At 41.0% G+C, this 17,718-nt stretch overlaps 1 protein-coding gene across 2 annotated transcripts in view; it reads right to left on the reverse strand.

Annotated features, from left to right (window-relative positions):
- Window positions 1–15,557: 15,557 nt before the first annotated feature.
- dipk2ab (divergent protein kinase domain 2Ab) overlaps window positions 15,558–17,718 on the reverse strand; it is a 31,152-nt gene continuing 28,991 nt past the window's right edge. For both annotated transcript variants that reach the window (XM_044176719.1, XM_044176720.1), the window contains one exon: window positions 15,558–16,895. In XM_044176719.1, coding sequence (XP_044032654.1) covers window positions 16,880–16,895 — 16 coding nt within the window. In that variant the 3' untranslated portion in view covers window positions 15,558–16,879. The remainder of the gene's footprint in view (window positions 16,896–17,718) is intronic.

Raw genomic sequence — 17,718 nt, forward strand, 5'->3', positions numbered from 1 at the left:
ACTGATTTCACAACTGCAACTTCCAGAAAGACTTAGCTTTTAAACCCCATTGAATGGTCTTAAGGGTCCAGACCTCACAAAAAGATCAACTTGATGTCTTTTTATCCTTAATATCTTTGGTTTCACTGTAACAATGCATTTAAAATATTCATAGAGGGACTGAGAGCTACAGAGGGCATTCATGTTTCTGCATCAGTAGACCCAAGGAATTTGTTTTTCATCTAGAATAATGGGATTTGTATCATAATGTAACTGGTTCAAACTACAATCACCATCAGCTTTATTTTTATTTGTAATGATGTTCTGAATGAAATAACACACGTAAGTCACAGTAAGATGATCCTTTGTGGTTTCTTATCTTAGCGGTAGATGCTGATTTTCTGAGCGAGATCAGTGAACAGCCGTCATTTATTAGGATTTTTACTTCAACCTTTTTTTGTCTCCGCAGGAGGTTATGTTTGTTAATTTCTCACATCTCTGCACAGGATGGAGAGTGTTGCTGGGATGAAAAAAGAAACCTTCTCCTCCTGTCTTGTCCCCCTGTTCTTCTCCTCTCACTCAGCTCAGCACCCTACAGTGCGGCAAAGCTAAGCAGACGGCTGTCCAGACTCCCCAGATCATTACACAGGAATCACACTGGGAGAGGTGATCGGGAAGTGGCTGTGACTCAATGTGTGCCAGTGTTTACTGACATTCATCTCCATATGTCACGACCCCAGCCGATCAGAAACCATGGGCGTGAATTTGGTTTTGGAGGAATAAATGCATGCAGTTGCCTGTGGTAATTGCCTGTTGCACATTTATTATCACACCAGATAAGATTGTATCTCCACAGATACAATTCATTTCCATTCCCTATTAGACAAGTTTACATTTTGCCCATTTTGCACCATGCACATTGATCTAGTATAGGCAGGGTAAAACATACTGTTTAGATGATACAATTCATATGGAAAAACCACAAATGAACACCCTCAAATCTCAACTGAAAACGACCAGCTCTTGTGCCTACTTCAATTACATTTTGGCATATCAGTATGAGAATACGTACTCCAGAGCAAATTAAACCCCCTTGCTTAACCAACCTCCCCCCACCAATTCAATTCTATACAGCGCTGAAATCACTTCCTGACTGCACTGCCAATCTCTCCATATGAGGGGAGAGATTCATTCCAGTCTATTTCTGAAAGTCAAATAAGATGAACCCTCACACTCGCCATGCTTAGATAAGGAGTCGCTTGAATGTGTTGAAGTGTTTACCATGGCTCAGGCTTGCCTTCCATATACACAATACCCCCTCCAAAAGTCTTAACCCTTTATTTTCCTTACAAGTGATTCTAGAACAAATTTGTAACTAAACAATTGTGTCAGTGCTTTTCATTAAACTAACTATTTCCTTTATTACCAACACTAATGGATAATATTTCATTTCAGCCATAGCCAGTGTTTAGGTTGGTCATTTATAGAGATTCAGGGTAGCTGCAGTAACACTGCGAGATGACCTAAGGGGATGAAGAGGGAGAAGATAAAGAGGTTGTTCAGTTGGCGTTCTTTGGCCTCGCATCTTATTATTAACCTTATTATCAGCTTCAAGGCATACAGTTTCACTCTGTTTACCATTCCTTCTATTACTGAATGCCCATAGGCCATGCTGCCATTTCATCATAGTCTGTTAAATTGCAGAGTTGAAAGATAGCCTATACCATCAGCTAGACCGCTGTGAATCGCTTTTGTGTATGATGCAAAGCAGAAAATGTCATCCTCGGTGTGATTCTTGTGTCCTCTGGGAGACCACATCCACCTCCTATTTCAGATGCATCAACTTCTCTTGCTCTGCGACTCCCACACGAGCCCATAACTCACCGTGCGATAGCTGGCATTTAGGTTGTTTTGAGGAGGCCGTGCAAAGTGCACAAGCAAAATGGAGCGTGTTAGTTATTCATTAATGAAATTGTTTTTTCAAGTGAGCAGGGAAGGTTTGCAAACATGCCTCTATTTGGTAATTTTTCAACACACTCCCACTCGGATAAGCTAAAATGGTCAACAGAATATCCTCTCTTCACTCATCTCTCTGCATGAGTAATTGAACTAGGAAATACAAGAAGTACATACCTCTCATCCACTCTTACTGGAATTACTTTTCCTAATGGAAAATGTAACATCAGCCCGTAACATCTTTTCTTTTGATGGTATTTGTGCATATTTTTAGAAATACATTCCAGCAATGACCAATGTCTATTTATAACCATTGATTGCATGATCACTAGGGCACAATCAGGCCATGCCGACGTAGCAGAACTGCATTGGTTGATTGTTCTCTTTGAACTACTAGTTCCCTTTGATTATTGCTAGTGATTGCTACAGAGTGCAGTCACACACACAGCTGCACGCACGCACACACAAGTACTCTTCCTGCTCCACAAATCCTTCAAAATGTGACCTGTAGTAATCGGTGTAACCGTTTTGTAATCACTGTGTGTGTTGATCTGAGTCTGGATGAAGGAATGGGTTTAAGCAGTACAGTAGAGTCAGCTGCTGTTTAATCTACTTGGCTCCTAGATTGTAATCCTCTTTCTTATACCTTGACCTCCAGGGCTTAGAACACAAGACTAAACACACCCATCTTATTCAGATGATACAATAATAATCATCATCTCTCCTCCTTCTGTCCCATGCCCCTGCCTACACCATATGCCACCATGGATCTTTGTAATTATCACTATCTGCACTGCAGATGGCAAAATTTGATTAAAATCCTTTCCAAAAATCACACTTTGTGTCCATTTCTTCGGACAACAGAATGTGATACTCCACCTGAACGTGCAAAGTTACAGTAGCTGGGAGGGGGCCGCTGTGAAAGTGGTTTATCAAAGTAATTGGTGCTTTTCTCTTTGGCCCAGTGTGTGGAATGGAAGGTAACAGATGTCTGTCTGAAGGAGATGTAGGTCACTGAGCTTCCTGCGCTCCCATTGATCCCATCAGATAAAGAGGAGGTTGTTTTTAAGGCTGCTTCCCGCCATGACACCCTATCAGATCTGTAGCCCCATATTACTTCCTATGTTTGAGGAAAATCCATGTCTTTTGAGACTGCTTGAGAGGCTATGTCAGAGTAATTACCGCACCGTGATATCATCTACCCCCACTTATCCTCTATTGGCAATAGAAGCTAAATCCCAGTATTGTAGCCTCCTTTTATTTGCTTTATCCCTGAATGTGACAGGATTTTATTTAGAAAATTAGTATAAAAAAAATTATATAATTTTATAATTCCTATGAATAAATCAGGAATAAACAAGGTGATGAGAAGCATGGATGATGGGGTATTGCTCAAACTTCCTGTAAATATGCTTATTATCATTTATACCAGACAGTACCAGGGAAACCTGAACATGCATCCCTCTAAGCATCTCTCATGATACTTAGTTCTGTTTCCTGCCACAGGGTTAACAAGGCTCTTAATGGAGTAATCCTCATTGGCTGACAGTCTGACAGACTGTCGTCTTAGTGACTTATCCCCTGAGCCATAGGTCAAAGTGGATGGCCCAGGAAATGCTCCTCCCGACATCTCAATGAAAACCTGAGAAAGTCACAACATGCTGGTCATTTCTTAAAAAGTGCCATTTACAACTGTGTGAAAACAAACGCTTGATTGGTTTCTATAGACAGATGTTTCCCTGTAAAAGCCACACAACCCTGATCAACCCCAAATGTGACCCTCACTGCTCACCCTCTCCTCCCCTTCACTCCTGTCGGCACACAGCCTGCACAACACTTGCCATCCATGGTGGATTATGGATGTGTAAGGCCTCGGGGCAGGCTGACTGGCTTGTTTCACTATCTGCTGGGTATGACCCACATCTTTGTCTCCAGCTAATCATTTTATTCCTATGATCTCTGAGTACCTTACCACATCTAATCCTTTGTGCTGCTTTATTTCAGCATTAGATTTCATCTCATCTAAGCGTCTTCCTGATGATAACCTTCATTCCCCTCATCAGTTGGTTTTGGATGTACATTGAATCTCTGTTTGCCACAGGTTAAAATAAAGGGAAAGGAGTTCTGGTAATTTGAAGTGTTATGTTCTGATCTCATCCTGTCTTATCACCCAAACTACATCGGATTAGTGGACAAGCAATCATTACGTTGCATGTAACGCCAGACTTACTCACTGTATATGTAATGTTCATACCCTGAAACTGTCCATGATCAGTTTCAGACAGTGAATTGATGTATCTTCCCCTTGAATCTCTTTGCTGCATTCAAGACATCATTAGTTCACATCTTCATGACTGTGGACCTGAGCCAGTCGAATTCCATAACAACTTGTTTCTTTCATATTGGATTCCTACAAACTATAGACAGCATGTCAGAATGAATATGCCACGCTACAATAACCACCATTTATTGATTGATAAGTTCAATACAACAGTTAAGACAATGTGACACATCAGTGTTGACATATTTATTTCTTCTCATGAAAGGGCAAGTTCTGGGATGAAATATGGAAAAAATTTTGGCTTCTTGATTTGGCTACTGTAACCTGACTGGATTTCATATCTCTGATGGAGATTCAAATCATGGTGGCTTTCAGGTTTAATGTTTTTTTAATGTTTTTTTAATGATATTACAAAAAGAATAGGCCATATTTATTCTCATCTCTCGCTCACGCAGACACACACATTTATGCATGTACACACATGCAAAAACACTGCCAAACATACACACACAAACAAGAATTAAATTGGTCAGAGTCCCTTGAGCCATTTGGAGCCCCTCAACAACTAATCCAGTCTCTGCCTTAATAAATAAATAAAGCTTTCTGCATCTATTATACATGAATATATATTATATGGACATATGGGGGAGATAAAACTACACATTAAACCAATGCTATTCTGAACAGTAAATAAATTATAGAGATAATTTATATTGGTGAAAAATCAGTTGTACATGTCACAGACTGATTTGGCCATAAAACACTGATGGAACAACAAAACCAGATGCCATAAGACCATAGTAATTATAATATGTGTATATCTTTCCCCTCTATTTGCTCTGTTATCTGTGAGTGAAAATGGCACTTCTCTTCCTCCTCCCTCTCATGACCTTTCATGACCAGTGGAAGTGAAGATCACCACAGACTTTAACTCTCTCCTGATTAAAATTATATTAAATAAACTGCACAAGGCACCTTTTTCACATGCCCCTTCACCTGTTAACGGTCTAGCAATTTCTTGTGTCACCATCACAGCATGTGGGAACAGTAGCCACAGTCGATTTTCCATGTAAGACACAATCAAAAACCTAGTAGGATTTCTGTACATTTTTCAGCATGGCTCTGGTGGGCCACGTGTTCAACATTGGAGTACAATGAAAACAAAATTAGATAATAGAGCTTACAGAACCAACAGCTAATGAATCCTGGTATGATTGGACAAAACCTGTATACATATAAACACACGTTTGCAGTTTACATTAATATCAGTGGCAGATCTACCATTCAAATGTTGTAATTCTCTTTGATTTCACACAGATAAAATCATCATTTCTAGCTCGCACCATTTTTGAAATAACAGCTGTCACTGGCAGATTTTCCCAGCTGTAGATAGCTAACTAATTAAGCTAATGTTAGCTCCATGAGTTGGTTGAAAACGCTGTCTCTGGCTGACTTAATTGTTTCTATCTCACTCTTTTTAAAATGGGGACCCCATAAAAGTGTCTTGAATCAACACTTGATGGCTACATACATAGTATCATGCTAAAAGACTGAAGGCCCTTTCAGACAATGCGATTTGAGCTGCGCTAGCCGCTGGGTTCAGTGCACATCTGACTAGGTGTTCGGGGGAAGTCGTGGAGGACAGAGCACAATAGGTTTTTAAAACTTCTAGCAGGAGCATGTCATTTTGTTGTTGACAGCAACGAAGCATGCACTAGCACTATATAGGGTTGACATATTGCCTACCTACAAGCTACCTGTTAAAACACACACACCTGATATACAGTGGTGTGAAAAGGTGTTTGCCCCCTTCCTGATTTCTTTTTTTTTCTCGCATGTTTGTCACACTTAAATGTTTCAGATCATCAAACAAATTTAAATATTAGTCAAAGATAACACAAGTAAACACAAAATGCAGTTTTTAAATAAAGGTTGTTATTATTAAGGGAAAACAAAATCCAAACCTTCATGGCCCTGTGTGAAAAAGTGATTGCCCCCTAAACCTAATAACTGGTTGGGCCACCCTTAGCAGCAACAATTGCAATCAAGCGTTTACGATAACTTGCAATGAGTCTTTTACAGCGCTGTGGAGGAATTTTGGCCCACTTATCTTTGCAGAATTGTTGTAATTCAGCCACATTGGAGGGTTTTCGAGCATGAACTGCCTTTTTAAGGTCATGCCACAGCATCTCAATAGGATTCAGGTCAGGACTTTGACTAAGCCACTCCAAAGTCTTCATCTTGTTCTTCTTGACTGATATTTAAATTTGTTTGATGATCTGAAACATTTAAGTGTGACAAACATGCAAAAAAATAAGAAATCAGGAAGGGGGCAAAAACTTTTTCACACCACTACTTGGTTGGAAACATGTTTCCAAGATAGGCTTTCCTCCCAAGGTCTCGATACAAGCATGTTGTACAATTCAGGGAATTCAGACCACACACAGTATTAGCTTTTTCTCTGTTTTGCCTTCCGTGTCTGGCTGGCTGCCTCGTTTCTATTGGCCACGCAGGTATTCGTCATAGCGCCCAAAGTTCAACCTATTTGAACTTTGGGTGCGAGCCTGCTAAGCGGCTTGGAGCAGGTGTCCTGACAAATAAGAGCGCAGTGGTGCTGTTGTCGTGTTGTGCCTGAAGGGGCCTTGAGGCTGAAGTTGCATGTGGCAGGCAAAAAGTCAGCATCCACACCAATTAATTAACAGAAGACATGGATATAAAGAAATGGCAGTTAGTCCTACTGTACTGTAAACCTACTATACATATGATAAGGAAAAATGTCAGATCAGACTCATATTCATTCAAATATAAGATTGTGTGGCTGCTTAGCTTAGGACCTACATACTAGGGCTGCTGGAGTGTAAAATCACCCAAATCTTATAAAGAGCAGGAACTGCTAACATATAGTAGAATTTCAGCATCCTGTAGCCCCACAAAATAATGCAGTATGAAATGCTTCTTGGCTCAAAGTTAGGTTACTACTTTCGATAGTAAGTCCCATGGCATGCGCATTGCTTCAGCATGTGGAGAAATCCAAAACTTGATTGGCCTGCATTGTTGTCTTGTTAGCTACTAAGCTATGATTGGACAATCACTGTTTGGGGAGGAGTTTAGCGAACTCTAAGTTTTTAAATCATCAAAAGTCATTTCAATCTGTCACAATTCATTACATTCTTTTCTGGTTTCCATATTTTTTTCAACTCTCAAATTGGAACTTCTCCCTCTTGTGAGTAGAAAGATCATTACATTTATCAGGTCATGTGAGGGTAGACTGACACAGTTTTTCCTTGTAGGAAAGCATTGTGTAAATGCTTAAAATCACAATCTCAGCTCACCATAATTAAACTGTCGCAAGTTCTGTGTATAAAACATTGCATTCATAACATTTAAAATTTTGTGTTAAATGCGAACACGGAACAGATTTACTACATAACAGTGTAAATACCACCTAAAGTATCATCCTGCATGGTCCTAATTATTCACCTCAGCAAAGTCTTTCGACACTGTTTTCTTCTCGTTTTCTTTGCTGGATAGTCTCTGATTGGTCAGTCAGGATTCAGTTTATGCAGTATGTTACTTTCAAGTTCAGACTTTTGCACTTTGCTCTCCTGTGCTCAATTCTCATTTGCCCTTAACTCTGACTGTCCAGTTGTTTTTCACACCAACTTGCAAAACATGGAGAATGAAACACCAATTTGATCATCTGGAACTCATAGTGTGGCCCGGTGATACTCAATACACAAGACCCAGAATAAACTGGAACCAGAGACTGCTATACCAAAAATATAGATTTTATTGACAATGCATGAAATAAAAGACTTGTCTCCATTCAACTAGGTGGCAGCAAGGGAGATTCAATATAAAGCCTAAATGCAGGCCATAATAAAGGCACATGCTCCCAAGTTTGCCCTAAGGGCTTTCTGCCAGAAAGCCTTACTACTTGGTTAGGATTAGGAGGGATGTGGTAAATTCTCCGTTCTGCCCCTCACCAAACATGACGAATCTAACAAATAACACATTTTTAACAATTATTTAACAAATCTTTAATACTATGAACTAAAAGAAATATTTCATGGTTCTACAGTTTCACTATTAAAATCATGCTTTTAAACATATTTTAAAAAGGGAGCTCCAACACTGGCCCGGCCTCAGCTGCTCTCTCAGGTGTGTCTCAGTGCAGGAAGAAAGGCCCAGGTGAGCTTCCCGCCCCTTGCCTGGGTACTAGTGCTAGACTTTCTGTTACCTTCCCTTCCACGTGAGGATTAACGTACAAGGATGCAGTTCCGCAAAAAGAAAAAAAGAGTCTATTATCGAGTTGAAGAAGAACTGGTTTTAGATGAAAAGAGTTCTTCAACTTCATAGGTTTTTTTCAAAACCATAAGGGAGCTAAAAAATGAATGTGTGGGCTGCTGGTGGAGGAAGACAGAGGTCATATTTTGTCTCAACATGTGGATGCACTCACACACCCTCTCCCTTTCTCTCTCTAACACAGACACACACACACACACACACACACGCACACTTACGCAAAAGGCAAAACTTGGCAGTCAAACACCATAACTACTCAACAAATTGCTGTCCAGCCTGCTGTAGGCCTGTGTGCATCATGTCTCAGCATTCGAATGACAGCTTTGAATTGCTTATTATGCAGTTTCTCTGGAGTGCTCTGCTTGCACATGCAAGCCACAATCTCTGTGCAGCAGCAGCTGACTAGGGAAACTGCGGAAATAATTGTCTGTCGTTCCTTGTTGGCTGCTTTGACGTCTGGTGAATCCCTTTGTGGTGCACTAACAGCGTTGTTTGAAGTCTCTGTCAGCGTGGCAGGCAGTGGCATGGCGCGAGTGTGCGATACATGCTAGTTCACATCTGTGGTGCATTCCACGATCTGCACAGTGTCAGACTGGCTGGTGGGAAGATGAGGTTGGAGGGAAGAGCAGGCTGAGCATAATAGCTGCAGGTCTGACCCCGGCAGATGGACAAGACAGCTTCTGAATGGAGAGTGTGTTTTTTTTCAAATGTCATCTTGCACTTTCTTTCTGAGACAGGCCAAACGCCCAGACAGTGGCAAGCTGTGGTTTCCAACCAAGCATTTGTTACCGTTTAGAGTGCGAGAACTGTTGCTTGATGTTGCACACAGTGAGCATTGAGGTGAATTGCTCTGTTTTGATAAAATGTGCAAAAGGCTCTGATTGTGTGTATATAGTGATGTTTTAGGGTGTTTCAGACAATTGTATTTTTTGCTGCATTAGTACTAGCTTTTTTCACATTGGATTTTTTTATTTGAGTCAACATATCTGAAACATTAATCAAAAGCTAAAGAAAAGAAAATTGCCTCAGAGCTCACTATTGACCCCAATGATGGATGGTGTCTAGTGTTTATCCAAGCATTGTTTCTCAAATGTTTACTCCTGTAGTGCTTCAAATCAAAGATGTAGAGAGCTGGGAATCTTTGAATAGCTTTAATCAACTTTTCATCAATTTTGCACTTGTCAGAGGGGAACTATTGTTCATGAAACAAATGCACACTGGTAGAAGAACATAGAAGGATGCATGTTTTCCCATTGTCCCTGGTCACCATGCCCAGCCCGCCCTATATGCTGAATACGCAATTGTGTAGGGCCCTGTGATTCCTTTTTAAGTGTTTTTTTTTTTAATAAAGAAAGTTGCTGGGAGACGTAAAGCCAATCAATGGCTCTGACCCAGAACAGGAGGCTCCCTCCTCAATGAATAGATCATGTCAAGCCAGTCAACATCTCTGTCGGTGACAGTGCAAGTGCTGGAATCTCTGATGGCATCACCCAAAGAGAGGACAGAGACAGAGGAGCGTGCACGCGTCTGCATAGAGTGCCATCCGTGACAGTTCTTCTGTGCGCGAGTCGTTACACTGTGTGTGTGTGTGTATATGTGTGTGTGTGTGGGGTTTGACCCTCTCAACGGGACTTTATTTCACCGGCAGAGTAATCACGAGGATAAAATGGTCAGGTCATTTAAAGGCAGCAGTATTATAGAATTTCCTCCCGACATTATGCATGAATGAAGAGATCAAACATTTCACCTGCTCTCATGCTGCATTCTGTCAGGTTGACAGGCACTGCCATCAACAAACAGCAGGCATCATGCATGTATGCTAAATAAATATCTGACACGCTGTCCTCCATCAACCTATCAAATTGTACATTGATCTACAGCTGTATTTGCGGCATCTACAATACTGCAAATACAATTAAAGGCATAAATAAATGAACCATTCAGATTACTATTGCAAGAATGATCTAATTTTTCGAGATTATTTTGAATTGTACGACTGCTCTTGAGTGCTGGCTAGGTTGTATTGTATTTCTGTCAACATGCCTGTCATCAAGAGTTGTATTACAGTTTAGAAAGACTTTGTGCCTTGAGGATGTTGCTGAGACCTCTGATTTAAGGTCTGAGGGCAAAATTCTTAATGAACATCTATTGAATGAGTGCATGTTTACTACAAATGTGTGTTTTGTGTATTAATGTCATGCAAGGATTATGCACACTTTATAAATTACAGGAATGTTCTTGCCACATTGTGGTAGTACAATAGGCTATCAAAGGGTTGCCATGTTGTTCTCACAAAACAAATAATAGATTTATATAGTAAACTATAGTTTATAGTTTTATTTCATAGTTGTCAGCTCCAGGTAAAGTAAGGAGGGGCCCCAAAGAAAATATTGCCTGGGGCCCCTCTAGAGCCAGGCTTGCTGGTCACTTTGGAACTCTATTGGAAATAAAAACATTTGACTGTCAGTAACTTTATCATGTTGCCTGCAGAGTGGATGCAAGGTGAGAGACAATGTGCTGTATTTGTATCCAGTATCTGCTTTCATATGACCTGTGAACTGTTAATTCCTTTCCAAGCTCACATGGAAAATTCAGAAAGAGGGACAAAATCCAGGGTGAAACTTTCTAACGTGTTATCAGCTTTAGCTGAATGTCACTCAATGAGGTGGACAGTCATCAAAGAAAATATTCCATTTTGTCCACTCAAGTGTCACTAAGTGATGGATGCCCCCAGAGTGAGCCAGGCTGCAGTTCTGCAGCTGCCTGTGGGGCAAATGTGAAAAGCACCGAGGATTTTAGCACCACTTTTCACAGGCATAGTGGAGCTGCCATGTGAGGTCACAGAGGAGTAAATATAGCCCGGAGAGAGTGTTAAAGACATCGGTCTGGGTCCAGGCTCATGTCAGATGTGCCGTCCTTTCCATGGTCTGGAGGGCAAGGAAACTAAGCATATCATTAGGATGCACCAAGGAGGGTAGGAGAGGTGAAGGGCAAGCAACGGGCCTAATGCTATAGTAGGTTATATGATTTTCCATCCCTGCAATTCAGTCGGTTCATAAAGAAACATATGATTTGTCTAATCTAGAGTGCCGTGGCTGTGGCGGCATCCCTCCTTGCCAACATTCTATAGCCTGCCTCTGGAATGGAAGCGTGAACAGTTACCACAATCAGTGCAAATGTCACCTAGTATCATCTCCAACTTGCTAAATGCTAATTACATCTTGTCTGAGTCACAGCGTACCATATGGCAAATGATAAGATTATTATTGTTATTTTTTTAAAATCTTATCTCGGCTTCACTGCAGACGCCATGAAAAATACATTGAAATAAAGCCTCGATTTTGAGCAGATGTGCACATCAGAATTTGATTCATTGGGCAAGGATGTGCAATTGGCATTCTCTGCTATCTAGACTGCCGGTGCTGGTACTGATTTGCGTGTACGGTGGATAATATTTTGTCTTTAGCGGAGATGAATACAAGCCTGGATAAGTGAGTCTACTGAATAAATGATGTTTATAATCATAGCCCTGGGTGTCAGCTAATGTGCCTGGGGAGATGGGGGTGGGAGATGAGCAGTTCCAATCATCTGTCCAAGCAAGCCCCTCCAAGGCAGATGATAATGAGGGTCTAAACTGCTGCACGGGTGGGTAATGGGATTGTAAGCATGCTGGTCTCCTGCTGGATAAGCTACCCCGATAGCGCCACTGACCTCTCCCCCGATGGCTGGGACAGGGACTCACAGCTCCATTTGGTGTATGTGTGTGTGTTTAGGTTGCAGGTATCATGTATGAGACAAAAGGGCAGCGGTAGGTGTGCCGGCGGGAAGGTGAAAAGGTGGGAGGTGTTCACATTTCCCCAGCCAGAAAGTATAGGGGAAGAACAAATAAAAATAAGGGAGGACAGTTCAGGAATGAAGGCTCAGGAAGGGTCATATTTGCTGTGATTAAACTTTTTTGTGAGATTTCAGTTCATGGTCTCACTGAGACCAGTTATTAAAGTTCATGGAGGATTCTTGTTCTGGCATCCGCAGGAAGTCACCATTTAAACACTGTTAAAAGGTGAACCATACTAGGCTGCATGCAAATTAGCACTTTTCCTCACCCTCCTGTATAATCTGTGTTGGTTAGTTTAAACTTGTGACAGTTTGTGTTCCTCTTTGTGAATGCAGCTTATCTCAGCTGGCCACTGTTGTTTTGACTTTCCAGACAGTTCTTCTTGACATAATAAGTCATTTTGTAAATTTTTCTGATTTGGACACAGATGATTGGTCCTCTTTGGCGCTCTGTTGGTCGCCTTGCGTTCCTTTGAAAACTCACATATCAAACTGCTGATTGCCAGACCTCTTCAATGGCTGACATATAAAGCCGTTAATGAGCATTCAGTTGAAAATGACGCATCTTTGCAAATGTGATAAATTCAAGTTAAAGTAATTTTTCTTGAACTTAAAAGGTCATAAAGCGAGGACTGCCAGTGCAGCACACAATGTATGTATATGAAGCTTTATTCATATCACTATCACTACATTCTGTCAAAAGGTTTGATGATAACTGGCTGACTAGGTTCCTGGCGGAGAAGAGTTTCCACCCCCATGATAAAGATGCTCCTGAGCTGCACTTTGAAGGGGATCTGTTAAAGAGACGTGGCCGTCCTGAATGCCCTTGGCCTTTATTGACAAGATTGTTTTCACACTGCTGTTTTTCATTAAATAATTTCTCAGACTCCCTTTCATTCCCCTCCATGAGCGCCTTCTGATGTCAAAATGTGCAGAACTAGAAAATCAAACTAAAACCAGATTAACTTACTAAAAATTCAAACACCCTGACTCCCATGATGCTTCCTTTTGGGCCCTGTCAAGCATACTGAAGCTGTGTTTTCACACAACGTATAACCTCAGCTGTGGATTTGTGTTGGGCTGAAGTGTGCGACAGCTTTAAAAAATAAAAAGCCTCAGAACCAGAGCACTATCTAAATGAGGCATAATAGATGTGAGAGTGACATAACAATGTTGAAGGGATGTAAGCAGCCTGACAGAAACATTGCTTCTAGCAAGTCCTGTGTTGCATTAGTGATGATTTTCCAGGAGGGGCTCACAAAGAGTCTTCAGAGCGCTCTCCTGAGCCCCAGCCAAACCCGGAAAAGCCCCAAAACAAGAGGCCATGTGCACACAGGCAAGCGCTCCCTGACACAGCTTCACACGTTGTTATTCATAACGCATTCTCAACACTGGCCAAATCTATTTCCCCCCACTTCCAAAAAAAATATATAGGTCATTTCGGTTCTAAAAATGGCTGCCTCTCCCTGGGGCTTGCCAGTGCATGAAATAGACTTTACATCACGTTGGCCAAGCAAAAGCAACCAAGAAACTTTCCTTTTTTTTGTCGTTGCTCATTTTTCATCCCCTTTTGTTGCTGTAATCTAACATATGGCGGTTCTTTCACTCTCCCCTCCTCTCCTTCAGTTTATGACCTGAATAAGATATCAGCAGTTTGCCAGGTTTGGAATATGACAGGAGAGGCTAAAGTCATGTAGAGATTTAGATAATATGGTTGCGGAACACTCTACAATGCTTCCCACCTCTGCCTTTCAGACTTCCCCCGTGCTGATAAGCAGGAATTCGGGGGTGGATTTCAAAATGCTTTGGATTTGCAAATGCCTGCCGATATGGTGAAGGTAGTCACATGACTGACAGCACAATTACTTCCTACCTGTTTGTAATGCTACCTATCCTCTCAACCACTGGTAGAAGAATTACAACAATATCCACTCTTCCTCTAGGTAGTGGCTGTAAAACACAATATGCAAAAATAAGCTGCTCTCGCCTGCGTTGTGGCTTTGACAACTTAGACTGCAATTTATGGAGGCTAACTCACTTGCAGCAAATTGGATAATGCAGTGAGGAAATTTCTATTTTTCGTAGTTTAGAGTTCACATATTTCCAGATGATCTTCCTCCACAACCATATTATCTCATTTTAGTTAAAAAAAAAAAAAACCCATTTCCACCTCCTTCCTCTGTGTCCAATGCATAAACTCCCCGGTGGCTGCCCACTGAAATTGCCTCATGTTTATTTAAACTTAGAGGGCAGCAGTGGAGCGCCTGGTGCCCCATTCGTTTTCTGTGGTGTTTTCTTATAGCCAGCCAACCCCAGAGCCATTCATCAGCTGGGCTATAAGTGTAGCTACAGCGCAGAGGGCTAAACAGCACTTCACCACAATGAGTGTGACATCAACTCTCCACACAAACCAGCGGGTGCGTCAAAGAGAAGCACAATTACAGAGGAGAAGGAGAAGAGGTGGAGAAATGACCATGGAGAGAGACAGAAAGAAAAAAAAAGGCAGAGTGTGTCAGTCATGTAGCTTCTAATTTTGGTTCTGGCTCGAGCACTACTTTGTTCCACCACAAGCTTTTATGCTACGACCATGAGCTGGCTCAAGACAGACAGAGAGAGACAGAAGAGCTATTGCATTAGCAAAGACCACACTCCACACACACCAAAAATACCATGCGCGCACACAAAAATAATGAGTAGGAGAAGAGTTTAGAGTTGAGTTAATAAAGTGGTGATGAACGTTTTTGCATGTGTTTGAGCATACAAAACTGTTTGTCTTGTGTTTATAAAATAAAAGCTCCTCTGAATGTTAGGCTTTTAAAATGTTTGTGAAATCTTTGTGAAAAAATTCACACAAAATTCAACACAGCCACAGTAAACTGTAAATTTATCTCTGTAAATTTAACAGTAAAATTATCTCCCCAAATATGGATAGAAGAGAACGACCCCCATCTTAGTTGAGTGGAGAGCACAACAAAGGGAACTCGAGCTAGGATCCAAATTAGAGGAAAGATGAAGATATGAAAGATCAAAACTGAGGAGGAATGAGAAAAAAGGAATAGGAATTGGCAAACACTGACATCCAGCTGTGCCAGTGAATCCAATTTTGAAGGCAATATGAACTAGAGCCAAATCGCCTGTAACTTACATGGGAAATAATGAAAAGATTGAGACAGGATCAAGAAGAGTCCACACAGGTCGGAAGTGAATATATCTATATATATATATATATATATATATCTTCATTTATTTCAATATTTAAACCCACTAAAAGTTGTAAATACAACTTTTGAATGAAAGGCACAGGAAAAATCAGACAATGCTGATATAATACTCAAAAAGAAAAATTACAGTACAAAAGTGGACAGTTAGTTACGCACATAAAAATCCCTCCAGGTTCAATGTCCTCCAGACAGGGGAAACAGAAAATATATCTGACACTACGAGGGGGGGCAAAACCAGAAATCCATCAGCCAAACTTCTATTTATTGCTTTTCCTGACTGACAAGGGGTCATGTCAGCTCCCTAGGTCTTGAGGAAGGCCAAAAAGCAACTGCTGTGCTTTCTAGTTTCCCCGTAGATGGAGTGGCTCATATTTACTTGATTTTTTGTCTATTGACCGTGCTACACAACACTCCACTGGGCATTTAGCGTCTGATTCACAATATCAAGACAGATGACATACAAAACATATGGAGCCAAAGAGGGGATTTCTTTTTTTTTTTTTAAAGGTTATTTTAGTATGATCTTTCATAATCCATTACCAAATGAGCCTATATTTGTGATTATGCTTTAATTCGCTGGCCCACTGAGTGTAAAATCAACCCAACTTCTAAGTGGTGCAGAGTGTTTAAATATTCAACAGAAATTTCTGGGCTGCAAAATTTAAAAGTGCAGGTCAGAAGCCAGTTGTGGAGCAAGTAAGTAATTTAGGATATCTTCCTTTCCTTTTTTAACATTTACTTGATAGAGCTGACTGCACTCAGCACTAGTGGGAGAAGTTTCAAGATATGATTAATTTATCAATTACAGACATTTAAAGAAAATTTGGGGCTGGAGGCCACTACTACGCTGTTTTATTATGTTTTCTAGTCCTCTGAAGAATCACTTAATTTCCCACTTTCATATAGTCAACATTTTTTTGACCTTGTTGAAGAAAAACATGTCTAATTCTGATCATCATTTATCAATCGTATGGGAGGTTAACAAAGTGGAAGGCATTGAGTACGCCCAATCTTTGACTTGTATACCTCCGGAAAAGCTTCTTATTTGAAGAATAAGAACAAAAAAACCCAAAAACAAACAAACAAAAAAATCAGTATGCAGGCCTGCCAGCTCATATACGATTGTGTACACATTATGATTCCTTCGGACAGCTCTATTGGGGAACAACTGGAGGGAAAGGTGCTGTCACTCTGTACTGCTCCGGGTTCTTAATATTATATATAGCCTCTTTGGTATGGCACATCTGCATCAAGGGACCACCACTGTCCAATTATTCCCTTCCTTTTCCTATGTGCAGCTGTCTCACTCTCTCTGTTTCCTATTAAAAAAGGGGAAAAAAACACACTTAGAAAAAACAAAAAACAAAAAAAACCTACAGATGATTGCCACAATCCTGGAACGTGGAAATTAAGTGATTGATTGGAGTAGCAGGAAATTAGACTTATGTAGCTGTCAAGGGTTTTCTTTTTCTCTTGCATGAAAAACCAAACCCCCAACCCTCTACCTGCTGTAGTTTGGCCTTCTCTGCTGCTTGACAGCAGGAGATTCATGCTACCTTCGCCTTCCCTGCAGCCATGCTACAGAGGAAAAAAAAAAAGCCATGGCACAGCAAAAATGTAAATGCACCAATCTACTTAAATTCAGCCCTGAAAAAAAAGTACAAAAAAACAAGAGATCCTGGGGGTAAAATAAAACTGGTGTTAAGATTCAATGTTATGAAACAACAGTTCTGATGGATGTGGTCAGGGCTGTGCGATGTTGCTGCTGCTGCTGTTGCTCTGGTTTGCATTAGCCTGGGTCCAGTGAAGGTTGCGTTTACCAGAGCCCTTTCTCACCTCTCCCCCAAGGATGGCAGCCCACCCTGGGAGAGGAGAGGTTACCTCTATCCCCTCTCTATCCTGGTTCTAACCAAAATCTCTTAGCGCCACATTCCTCTTTCACATAGGAGCAAAGTCAGGTAAAAGCTAGAGCTTTAACAAATCTGCTTTGAAGTTTGATTCTTACACTTCCTGATGCAAGACCTCTAAAACCTTCCTGCTCCAGTGCACAAAGGGGAGCGAATGACATCATGTACAAGAACCAGGATCTTAAGAGTCCGGAGATAAAGAGTACAGGAACCAGTCTCTCAGTGAGTCAGGCTA

The sequence above is a fragment of the Siniperca chuatsi genome, linkage group LG19 (assembly GCF_020085105.1).
Source record: "Siniperca chuatsi isolate FFG_IHB_CAS linkage group LG19, ASM2008510v1, whole genome shotgun sequence".
In the NCBI taxonomy this organism is placed as follows: Eukaryota; Metazoa; Chordata; class Actinopteri; order Centrarchiformes; family Sinipercidae; genus Siniperca; species Siniperca chuatsi.